At 41.1% G+C, this 12,883-nt stretch overlaps 1 protein-coding gene and 1 pseudogene across 1 annotated transcript; both read left to right on the top strand.

The window, feature by feature from the left end:
• Positions 1-290: 290 nt before the first annotated feature.
• LOC145465084 (uncharacterized) lies at positions 291-3,270 on the top strand (annotated as a pseudogene).
• A 2,523-nt stretch (positions 3,271-5,793) lies between these two features.
• LOC145465083 (uncharacterized) lies at positions 5,794-12,225 on the top strand. The gene is made up of 5 exons (XM_081448873.1): positions 5,794-6,082; positions 6,210-6,578; positions 7,195-7,548; positions 10,906-11,235; positions 11,866-12,225. The coding sequence occupies exons 1-5, from the start codon at positions 5,966-5,968 to the stop codon at positions 12,223-12,225; spliced, it is 1,530 nt and encodes a 509-aa protein (XP_081304999.1). The 5' UTR covers positions 5,794-5,965.
• The last annotated feature ends 658 nt before the right edge of the window (positions 12,226-12,883 follow it).

Genomic DNA, 12,883 nt, shown 5'->3' with positions numbered 1-12,883 from the left:
AAGCGAGTGACTTTAATATTCCTGCCATTACTTGTCCTGTAACTGTTCTTGATGAATAACTGCCAGAAGGTTCCACATCCAGACGGCAGAGCCTTTTTTTTCCGCAAGAAGATTCCGAAGACAGTGATGAAGGCTCCAGTCTAGACAACGAGTCCCAGGTGCAGCTTAATCGCCTCTTACAGCTTCGAGACGTCAGTCCAGTACGTCACACGTTATAAGTGCCGTGGAATACAGCGCACGAGCGTACTAAACGCAGATACCTACGGAAAGTTCAACAATGTATATCTGCAATGCTTGATGTCCTGGCACCTGAAAATTCGCAAGAACTGTGGACGGAGCTTTGTGATCGTCATTTTGTAAGCAGGGAGAGTCAGGTTGTGGTCGAAGGCAGAAGTGAAAAAGAGACGGAGCTTCTTAATGCATTTGCTGAGAGCTACTTGAACGCGCAACATTGGAGCACCAGACGACAAATACTCTCATTGATGGCAGATAAGTTATCCCTTAAGGAGATGAGAGAGTTTATTCCAGCCGTTACTAGCTATCGCTACAACATTGCCCAACGCTACAGGCTGTTACCTGGAAGAGCTGCTCCTCTTCCAAACCAGGAGAAAAAGAGAATGAGGATTGAACCTGAAAAATTAGAACATTTTGTTTCTTTCATAACGAGTCCACACGTAATTCAAGATGTTCCTTTTGGGGAAAAACTTCTGAAATTGTCAACTGGCGAGATCATAAAAACTGGCGAGATCATGAAAACACCCAATGTGATCAGAACAATGATACCAGAGCGCATTGTCCAGCAGTATCAACAATATTGCTGTGAAACCAACTTTGAGCTTATGAGTAAGAGAACCCCACAGAGAGTTTTGGCGGTGTGTTCTTCATCTGTTCGCAAGTCTCTTCAAGGACTTGATAACTTTTCAGCACAAGGAGCGGACGCATTTGATCATTTAGAGAAACTCGTAGACAAGCTTGTTGACTGTGGCAAGACTCAGCAATGGGCGAAGGAAATTAAGCAGCAACTTCGTTTGTCGAAGCAGTACCTAAAGGGCGACTATAAGGTCGGTGCATATTTTATAATTATGCGTTGCCTTTGCGTAAGTGATGTAGTAGACTTCTTACTATGATACACGGCTACCTTTTTCTTTCTCTCCAAGTCCTTTTTATGCTTAATTCACGAAACAAGAGTTTGCAATTCACTGTAATACGCTTACACACATTTATACACCGCCGAGAATCGGTTAAGTAATCTTTTTGAAATGTCGATGCGCATGCGTTGCTTTGCAAATATGCACTGAATCACGCGGTTGTCATTTTACTTCTTTTTTTAGGTACATGCAGTGGAGTCCTCAGAGGTTCCCGATCATTGTCGAATTTATGCGCTAAGTGATCCAGGCAATGCAGAATTTCAGGGCTCCTGCGACCATCTCCACAATGAGTCATGTGTGCAGTGTTATGAGTTAGAGGAAGTCATGCGTACCATAGAAGATGAGTGATCAATTGCGCTTTCGTCAGCAGAAGATCAAGCTGACATGCTGCATACTATCAAACAGGCAAGGGATGATATCATTAGCTGGAAAGCCCATCAGCTACGTTCAGTCCACCAAGCTGACGCAAAGCATTCAGTTTTAGCCAAACTCGAGAGCCGATCGGTGCTGTTAGTCCAGGACTGGGCAATGAAATATATGCCCCGAAAATATCGAGAGGCACAGTCAGATTGGTTTGCGAAGCGAGGATTGCCATGGCACATTAGCGTTGCCATAAGACGGTCGGAGGGCTCTGAGCACTTTGAATCGCATACACTTGTTCACGTATTTCAAAGCTGCGCCTAAGACAGTGTGACTGTGGCTTCGATAATGCTTGACTGCCTCACTACCCTGAAAAAGGAAATCCCAGACCTGGAAATGGCTTATTACAAACAAGATAACGCTGGCTGTTATCACAGCGGAAATTCAATCATCTCAGCTAAGCTGGCCAGTGATGCAGTAGGAGTGGCTGCTGTAAGAAACGACTTCTCGGACCCTCAAGGTGGAAAGGGGGTATGTGATCGCAAAGCAGCAACAATCAAAGGAGACGCTGGAAGGTACGCAAACGAAGGCAATGATGTCATCAACGCTTTACAGCTCAAAACAGCCATTGAATCTGGCCAAGGAACCACAGGAGTGAACGCAAGCTATGTTGCTGCCAAGCCGTCAAGCACCTTTAATATCAAATGGGATGGCATAAGCTTACTCAACAATTTTGAGTACGATGAAACTGGCTAACGAGTGTGGAGAGCATTCAATGTGGGTTCCGGTAAAGTAGTGCCATGGGCAAAGTTCGAAGGAGTCATGAAGCAGCCCGAAAAATTGGAAATCCTAGAACCCCCATCGCAGAATGTAAGTGGTGCGCCGCCGTTCAAGATTGTGAGACATCGACATATCAAGAAAAGCTCTGTCAAAGCAGATTTCTCAACTGAAAACGAAAACCAAGATCGAAGCAGCACTGGTCAAAATAAGCCAGATGACATGCTTTTCCCGTGTCCAGAGGATGGATGTGTAAAAGCATACAGTCGCTTTGCAAAACTCCAGACACACCTAGATACTGGAAAACATCAAATGATGCTCGAACAAGAAACTCTCTACGATAGAGCTAAAAGAGAATATTCTTCCAAGCAGACGGAGGGATGAAGTCGAATTCCAAGCATTCAAGTTACTGTCCAAGCAAAGAGTGACGCCTTGCCGCCTCTTCCAATGGGATGGGCCCTGAAGACAATTAAGAAAAAGGCGCGTTTTACAAAGAAACAGACCGAATTCTTAACTGACCAATTTCAAAAAGGGGAGCAAAGTGGACGGAAAAGCGATCCACAGGGAGTTTCGAAAGCAATGTGCTTAGCAAGAGACCAGGCGGGGGAACGCCGACTTCAACCTGATGAAGTCCTTACGTCGCAGCAGATTAGTGGCTATTTTAGCCGTCTTTCAGCAAAGAAGCGATTAGAAGTTACAGCCGCCGTAACGAAGCAAAAGCTAGTGAAGTCTCAGAAGTGGCCATGGAGAGTGCCGACGAGGACGAAAGTTCGCCGATGCTGAGAGTCATCTATCTGCTGTGTGTGCAAATGTGATGAGAGATGTGGCTATTCGCCATCCGATTGTATCTTTCGATCTTAACATCTGCGAACTTGTACAAAAACGTACACTCACAACTTCAAGAGTGGATAGGCTAAGAGACATGTGCATCGACCTTAGGCTGGATATTTCTGACATTGCACCTCAGAAGAGGAAAAAGCCATAAATCGCACGACTCACACAATTAGTCCAGGAGTGTACCTGCACTTCCACGTAACTGAGAATCTATAAAAACTACAAAATATTTATGTTGGGTTCAGGTTTTGAGAACTGACATTTGCAACCATCATGTGAAACACACAAGAACAAATTAAAGTGATCTTTTTTTATCATTAGCCACAGTAGCACGACAGTTGTGTAATAAGCTTTGTTTGCAGTAAATCTCAGAAAGTTCAAGTCCGTTTAGAAAAACGGGACAAGCAAATCAGTGGAGCATGTAAGGGTTCATTTCATTGGACAAATGCACAACTAAACAAACAGCTCCAGCAAATAGCACTGCTTGTTAGAATGAGCAAATCATTTAAATATGCATGTAGTTTTACGAACTTGTTCTGACGAGAACCTCGCTCAAATCAACGGGTTGTTCATTTGGTAACTTAGTTCTGAATAGCAACAAGCGTGAAGGCCCAGAATAAAGAGGCAGACGATGTAAGCTTATCATTATCTCCTTATCATGCCGCTTTTATTGAGCCTTTTCTGATTTTGAGGTTAAATCTAATGATCACTTATCACTTCTCTTCTTAGAATTTCTGTCCTCATCAAGTTACAAAGAGGCTAAGTTACTTCAAAGGTAAGTAATAGAGTACTAAACATCCCTTGTCAGATCGTTGGTTACATTAATCGCTGCGTCAGCTACAGATTTCGTTCAAGAAGAGAATGTCCTCCTTCGCCTCGTCGGGATAATTGTTTTTAAACTGTTGAACTCGAAGTTTCCAGTTTTGTACGAATACGAGAATTGTTGTTTACCTAGTACTCTTTATACCAAAATTTCCAAATCAGGTTTTCAAAATTTTCAAAACGAGTAAGGCCATATTCACTCAAGACCATTAACTTTTTTAGGACCATTATTTTAGAATTCGTAACCAAAAACCCTCAATATTTCTTAAGCCTTGAGCTGTACAAAGTTGAGTCACTTTATTGCTTTGATAATGCTTCACGGCGAAGGCAAAATGTAATCAGGAATGCATGGTATACTTATAAAAGCCTATTTGCGTTGACATATCAAACAAACGGCTGAATATTTCCCAGAATTTACTAAAAATGCATGACATTGCTGGGGCAAAGGTTTAGCAGAATACGTTCATGTGGACTAACGATAAAGGAGCGATCCGAAAATCCGAAAATGTTCTGGACAAAGAAACAGAGCTAAATTCAAAGAAATTGTAGAAAAGGAGTTTTCCTTTTAGGTAAGAGTATATGAGTAGTTAGATAAAGTTTCTACGATAATTGTCGGTAACACAAGCAGTCACTCCATTAGAAAATTTGGCGACGAAAAAAATCATTTTAGTTAATAGTGTATTGCTTGTTAGAATAGGGGTTAAATTTGAAAAAGAATATAAACTGTTTCACAAACTTGTTCTGACCAGAATTGTATTAAACAAAGCACTGGAAAAATTACCCAGCGAAAGTCAAATATTGTTCTTCGCTTCTGAACAGCACCAAGAAACTCAAAGGATCGACGATTTAACGGTGCAAGCCTATTACTGTTTCGCTTATTTCCTCCACGTTTTGACGAAAAGTCTTCAATTTCTTTTCAATTCTTTCAAGTTCGGCGTCTAGGTTTGATCTTCCACTCAGACAACCCAGGCGGTGACTCGCTTCGCAGATGAACATTCAAGACTTCAGAATTGCTGGAGTAAAGATTTCGACAACAAATATCTGGCGAATTTTTGACTAAGCGAAAGGAGAACAAAAGCAAAATTCAGATAAGCTAGTTTTACAGGTATAAATTTAATCCATTTCGAGAGTTCTGTGCATTTGTTTTTGAGGCCATTTTTTTCGTCGTCTCAAGTCATTAATTTTTGATTTGCTCATTTGCCTCAAAAGAAAAGAGACAAAATGATTTTCACATTTGCATCAGGTCGTATAATAACATGTAGTTTGCTCAATCGACAAATGATAATGCTTTTTGCACCGGAAAATGTTTTATCGTGAACTTACAAAGAGCAGAAGTTATTCTTACAACGTCAAAGTTTACAACATTAACCAATTCAAAAAAAGATGCCACATGCATTAACCCGCCCAATAAAATTGCTAAAAATTACAATCAGCTCTCGAACCTGTATTTACGCGAACGTCACAAACAGCAAAATTATTACTTCATTGAACAATTTCGACAAGTTAGACCACTCGATCTTTTGCGCGCTTATTAAATCGAAAAATTGTATAGCTTGTCTATTTACCTGAGAGAGAATAACACAAAATCTGGGCATCATAAGTTTTCTTTATAACCAGAATAGCAAGGGGTATACTTTTTAAAGAAAGTTCACTGAAAACAAAGGATAATGATCTTATATTTTCTTACTCAGCTCAGTCATTTGAAACGAAGACAAAGTAGTCTTCCTTAATGGCATAATCGGACTTTTTTGTTACGGATTTTGTGAGCCAAGATAGATCAAGCTTGTTATATTACTGATACTCAACTGAGAGAAAACCTTGTTTTACGTCAAATACGATAATACTCCATCTCAACCCGTAACTTATTCACTTAAGCTCTCATTAGGCGCTAATAATCGGCCAAGAAAAGTTACTATAACTACAAAGTTATTAGGTGCCATTTTGTGTTCGGTGCAGGAAGCATCAATGATTTCTACTTAACATTGTTGTTGTTTTCCTATTACCTTACAGATTGAAGGATATTAATGGCAAACTCTCGTATGAACATGGCAGCTGTCATATCATGTTTAGTGATTCTAACATTGAGTTCTTTGTGCTCTGCGATGAACAACAACAGCAGCGGCACACCAAGTGGAAACAAAGTGAGTTCATTTTATCATTATCACTAGGTCATCACCTCCACTGCGACTACTCCAAACAAGGCCATCTTGCTCTATAGAAATTTTCTGAGCTAACAAATGCTCATTTTACTGTATCATTTACATTTAGGGAATTAAACAGGCTTGTGGTCAAAGTTGCTGTTGTACCGCGCCAGGATTCCCAGGACTCCCAGGAATCCCAGGTATCCCTGGGAGCGCTGGTCCCGCAGGACCTGTAGGTGCTGCGGGATCGCCCGGCCCCATAGGACCGCGTGGAGGCCAAGGCAATGATGGCAAACCAGGAAGCCAAGGCCCTCCAGGAATCCAAGGCCCTACAGGAAGCCAAGGCCCTCCAGGAAGCCAAGGCCCTCCAGGAAGTCAAGGCCCTCCAGGAAGTCAAGGTCCTCCAGGCGCTCAGGGACCAGAGACGTTGGCAAGTAACTGGAAACACTGCGTTTGGAAAAATATGAACGAACAAAAGGACACTGGATTAGTAAAGGTAAACAGCACACTTCCTTATTTAATTTAACTGTACGTCTTAATCATTCAAGTGAAATGGCGACTCTCCCCTCTTAGGAGCTATCAGTTTAGAACGTGGACAAGAACATACAGTAAAAAACCTGCATGTAGAACCAGGTGGTTTAAGAACCTGCTGGCAGAAATCTGGTATTTTAAAACCCAAAAATATAAGCTCCTCTTTAGCCGAGCGAGATCAAACAGTTTCTTATATGTGGGTGACAGTTAAAGTGTAATAAACATTTTAACCAAGGAGTGTGACTTCAGATTACAAATTTATATTACAAGCAAATACTGTACCAATATTATGGAGAAAACACTACACATACATAATTTCTGTAATCAGTTGTGTTGGGCTTATCATACAGCTATGAATAAATACTGTATGTTTAAGAACTAAATCCAAGTTTATTCATTTTTCTGGAAATCAACAACTCTATCTCCTTCATAGAAATTAAGAACCTGATTAGGAACCTACTTAGCCTAAATTGCCAATAACTACCCCAAAATACAAGAACCTATGTTGCCAGGATGTCCAAAAAAAATTTCGGTTTTTACAAACGGTTTTTTTTTTTTTTTTTTTTTTTTTTTTCATGTAGGAATGTCATTTCAACAAAACGTCAGACAAAACTGGTCTGCGCGTGTACTGGAATGGCAACCTTCGCATCTATAACTGTCATGACTGCTGCAGACGATGGTATTTTACCTTCAACGGAACCGAGTGCTCAGCTCCAGAGGCGATTGATGGCGTGGTCTATATGGTACATGGAACTGGTTACAAAAAGAACTTGCACCGCCCTCGCCATATTGAAGGGGTGTGTGAGAAAGTGGCCAAAGGCATTGTGCGCGTGGGATTCTGGGTCGGTAACTGTGCTGGTTACGGATCTGCTGACGCATGGACGGGTTGGAACTCAGTGTCCCGGATCTATGTGGAAGAAGTACCACCCCCGCAGGCTTAAATTCCGCTGAGAGACGACAATAAAATTCCAAGTTCGGTTTTGGAGTAGACTAGGTAGAGACACTATGAAACTGGGCAAAATAAAATAAGCTCTTAAGGGTTATTGTAAGAAGATAGTAGGGATCTCAGTTTGGGCTTTAGCCGCTTTTGGCAAGATCCTGCTGATAATTATGTCAAAGTAACCATAAATAAATGACTTGGCATGGAAATAAACCCATTGTAGGCGTGTTGATAACATGAAACTGAGACAAGAAATATTTCGATATCAGGCCATGCGGTGGAAATTATTTACAGTTCAGCCAGCAATACGTTATGAGCTGGTACTTTCGCAGGTCCCCTTGATTGTACCGCTGCATTTCACAAGAAAAGTCAATCAGGTAAAAGTTTGTGCTCGTCAAAACGCAACCACCTCTTGAACACATTCAGGGAAAACTTGACCCCTTCTGTCACAAGTTGACTATCAGAGCCAGGTACAGTACCTTTACACAACAACCCCTGTAAGGAGATCATCTCATCAACAGCGAGTACATTTAAGCTTCTCAGCTAAAAAAGGGCGTTACTTTTCACTCGCTGCTCAGATATGTCGGTTCCGGCTTCGACCGTCTAGGATAAAATTTACATCTGAATCAGGCCAATGACAAAATATTGAATGCGATCGGTGGCGGATTATTGTAGAAAATGTGCACCTCCTACCGGTTTAACCCGTCTGATGTATACTTCTCTAAAAAATTCGTTTTGACCGGGAAAAAATGGAAAAAAGAGAAGCAACACAGGAAGGTATTGTTTTCCCATTATAGACCACGTGATATCCTCTAGAGAATATCCATGTAAAAATTATTCACTCATATACACGCGACTATTTGAAAATCCGCAAAAAAGAATTCTCAAGAGTTTCATCACATGGTCTGAAATGGGACAACAAACCGCCCAAGCTAGAAAGGTCTATTGCTTTTGTGTGCCAGTGATGTCAGTAATGGTCCAAATCCATAGTTTAGGAGACGTGATCAGAATTCCATTTCTGCTCATAACGCCAATATATAATCGAACAGGCACCCCACAAGCATAAAACGAAAAAGTCAGCAAAAGGAAGTCTTCATGCCGAGAGGTTTACATACAAAAATAGAAACCAGCAAGACGTTCACGGACGAATTTTGAACTCTCCTCTTAGGGTGGCTAAAAACAGTTTCCAACACTTTTCAAGACTTTTGACGGGTCGTTATAGCCACTCTTTATCAGTTGATGCTACAGTCATGGTATTAAGAAAATGGCCATTCATTGGTGAGCACGCTATTATCATTTTCGTGACACAACAGGCAACCATAGCAACAGTATGACGCGCTAAACACACCCTTAATCTTAATTTTCAGTATTTCTTTTTCAAGAACGACAAGGTGACACCCATTTTTAATGACTTTGAATTTTGATTACAGTAGAATAAGGTGCAACTTTTGGCAATGTTTGAAAATATTCTGTTCATGACGTTCAGATCCATCTTACATTTTTAGAAATTTAAGGTGGCTGTGAACCCTACGTACAGAATTTAAGAACAGCTTTCATTCGATCGTTACGATAGCTGAGAAAAAAGTTCAGCGATCGTTCCGATTTGAGAAAACAATCGCTCGTTCTCTCAGTAATTGCACGTACAGGATAAAGACAGAATGAGGGGGGACAAGTGGCACCGGAGAATCCATGAGACATGAACTGTCATTAACCGTTTCATCACTTGACAAATTGGATAAACGAAATCAATCTGCTTTCCACACATGAAAGCTGAAAGCTGAACTAGCCATTAAATGGTTAAAACTGAAAGCCACAAACGCTGTACCAAAAACGAAAGCCATACCCTGAGGCTGGAAGAGCCTGTTTGCCAGAACTGAAGACTACAATAAGAAAATAGCCAATTCGGCAAAAACTGAAAGCTGAAAATGCCATGACGAAAACCTGAAGCCAAACCTTGAAGCTGAACAAGCCTGTTTGCCAAAAACTGAAGACCAACAACTTGGCTACTCCGGCACTAAAATGCCAACATTTCACAATAGGTCAAAAAGCTGAAAGCTAAAACGCTATGCAAAAAACTTAAGCCAAAACTTCAAGCTGAATTAGCCCATAGTCTAAACTGGCAAAAGTAAATCCAATATTGTAAAAACCTATGCCAAAAGTTGACAGCTGAGATGAAACTGAGAACTATATCCTGTATAAATAACAGTTACCGCTTACAAAATTCTTTATTCTATCGATCAAGTCTCAGGTAAGCATCATATTGTGCAAATGGTGTCTTTTGTTCTAGTAACAAGCTTGTGTTTACAAGTCGATTTTCTTTGTCGCCTCAGGCCGTTTCAGTGATTTTCGAATGAGGCTAAAATCATGCTTACACTTTTGCTCCTTCAAGAGAAACGCGCATAATTGAAGTTTCTCAAGTTTGCTTTTCAGTGTTGGGAGGAAACTATTGACACCAACTTAAACCTGTGAGCATTTTTCTAAAGCGTAGGAAGACTTGATGTTAGTTTCGCCAAAATAGTGTCCTACCCATTATGTTTTGTTCACTATATATTGAATTATATTTGAGGGATTGCATGGAGGAAAGCTTAGAAAACTTACGCGATCAGTGACCTATACTGTAGTGCTGGTGGTTTTTATCGAATTAAACTATGCTCGTTTATCTGCTTATTAAGGCGTTTCACTGACTGTCTGAAATATGTTTTCAACTGAGGAATATTCTACAGAGAGAAACATTTTTCCAGCGATCACTTCCAGCCACAGAAAAAAGCCAAGAAATCCATCTCATGAACAAATATGAAACTTCTCTCGCATCTACAGACATACGTCACACTATATAGGAACTATAAATGTTTTCCTTATGTTAGCTGGTTGCGAATTTTTCGGAACCAGTACAGAAGCAGTAGGAAATATTACAATGACTGCAAAGATACCAACCGAATGACAATCGTTTCCTGTCCACAGGTCAAAGGATAGTTCTCGATATTTTCAGACATGAACTTGTTTTCGACCGCTATGCTATGCTTACTGATTTTACCGCTGACTGTCTGTGCCGCGGACAACTCCAGCACCGGTAAACCAAGTGACGACAAAGTAAGTTTCCTCGGTTCACTCTTAGCTTCCATAGTATCCTGACAAATTTCTTCTTTGCCTCAGTTGTTCAAGCAAATGTAGTTAAACTGGGCTCATTTTGTAACGGAGCTCTATTAAAAACACCAGTAACATTTAAACGAACGATTACAAGATAGGAGCAACATGGAAGTCTACGAAAGACTACTAGAGATGGATACGAACGATTTTTTGGAACTGTTTGAAAGAATAAATGGACTTTTACTTTCTTCCTGTAGGGCACTAAAACAACATTCCCACATGGACCTTGTGGTTATGGTGCAGTGCTTGCTTTTGCGCGCCAGGAATCCCAGGTATTCCTGGGAGCCCTGGTCCCGCGGGACCAGCAGGTGTTGCGGGATCGCCCGGCCCGCAAGGACCAACGGGGCCGCGAGGAGATCAAGGCTACGATGGCAAACAAGGACGCCAAGGCCCCCCGGGCCCAGCGGGCCCACCAGGAGCCAAAGGTGACGCGGGCGATAAAGACCCCCCGGGACCTCCAGGTACACTGGGGAGTAACTGGAAACGGTGCGTGTTTAAAACTCTGAACGACGCAAAGGACACTGGATTGATCAAGGTATGTGTAAGCCTTTACCAGTCACGTCAATGGGCCATGTATGCATGAAGTCAAAATGTAGGATATAGATCCAGCCAAGCCTAAAAGCGGCCTCCCATAGCTGATACTAATCATCTTCTCGACACAATAACCTTTAAACAAATTCACTAATAAGCATTTCCGCAAATCGAATGAATTGAACAGCAACAACAACGACAACAACAACAAAAATCCCGAGGAATCTACATAAAGACCATATGCATATTTGAGTATCAAATGGCAAATCCTGTCTCAACGAAGGCAGGCCGAATTAAAGAAATGTAAAAGAAAATTCGTCTCAGATTGATTATCATTCAGGTAAAGCCAAAAATGCATTTAGATGCCGGAAACGTAAAAAATAATCATAGTTTTTCACATTTTCGATGCATCATTGTTGATCAATGTAAGTTTACCAGACATGGTAAAAATATATATGCGGGCTCAAATAGGTAACGTATAAGACCTGCAGTAAATAAAAACAGTTTACGTCAGTTTATCGTCACCGCGAATGTTCAATTCTAACATCGCACTTGTAACGCGAAGACTTTGATCAGTTTCCGTTTCGATATCGTTTCCTAGTTGTTGTTGATGATGATTTATTAATCTCTGTAGGAATGTGTTTTCAACAAAATGTCCGACAAAACTGGCCTGCGCGTCTTTTGGAATGGTGTTCTTCGCCTCTATAACTGCCATGCCTGCTGCAGGCGATGGTATTTCACCTTCGATGGTGACGAGTGCTCTGCGCCAGCAGCTATTGATGGCGTGGTTTACATGAATCGTGGAGAAGCGGGCACCAAAAATTTGCACCGTGTACGACAAATCGAAGGAGTGTGTGAAAAACTCCATAAGGGTGCTGTGCGCGTAGGATTCTGGGTCGGTAACTGTGCTGGTTACGGTTCTGCTGACGCCCACACAGGTTGGAAATCAGTGTCCAGGATCTACGTGGAAGAAGTACCACCCCCACAGGCTTAAGGTGGCTCTATGAAAGAGACGACGATAAAACTTCAATTTTTGTTTTGATGAAAGTTAAGATTAGATCGTCACTTTGAAGTTAAAGATAAGCAAAATAAACATGAAGGGGTTTAATGTCACTATTGTTGTTACATAACAAGTAAAGAAAAAAAGTGACCGCTTAAGTAAGCTGAAGCTGATGATGTAAAGGTAAAAGTATGCAAATAATTGGTTTGGAAATTAAATGGGGCACAGGATTGGCTCTCATTTAAAGTTCACCACTTCTTGTTCCATTTGTTATTAGCTAAAGCCGTTTACGTTATCTTTGAATCGGAGTTGAGATGCGATAACTTAACCGGTATATAAACATTGGCATCCAATGCGTATTTACAGTTTAGCGGACAATTTCGTCACGTTACTGTAGTTAAAATAGCTGCACTTCTGCAATAATGTGACTCCAGAAAATAACCACACATATTTCCCTACCCACCTTGCCTTAAACACAGTCAGGAAGGTCATGTCTCCTTATACAATGTATATGATTCTTCTGCAACTTGGGGAATTTAGTCCTCTTCTGCACTTTATGTCTATCTACCACACAAGGGACCACTGGATTGGATCAGTTCGTTTACTTCTGATCAACTTCTGAAATGAGCTTACAATTTGTTAGCAGCAGCCG

The sequence above is a fragment of the Orbicella franksi genome, chromosome 13 (genome assembly GCF_964199315.1).
Source record: "Orbicella franksi chromosome 13, jaOrbFran1.1, whole genome shotgun sequence".
Taxonomy (NCBI): Eukaryota; Metazoa; Cnidaria; class Anthozoa; order Scleractinia; family Merulinidae; genus Orbicella; species Orbicella franksi.
The sequence above is the reverse complement of the archived record's forward strand: the minus strand, read 5'-3'. Positions and strand labels throughout refer to the sequence as shown.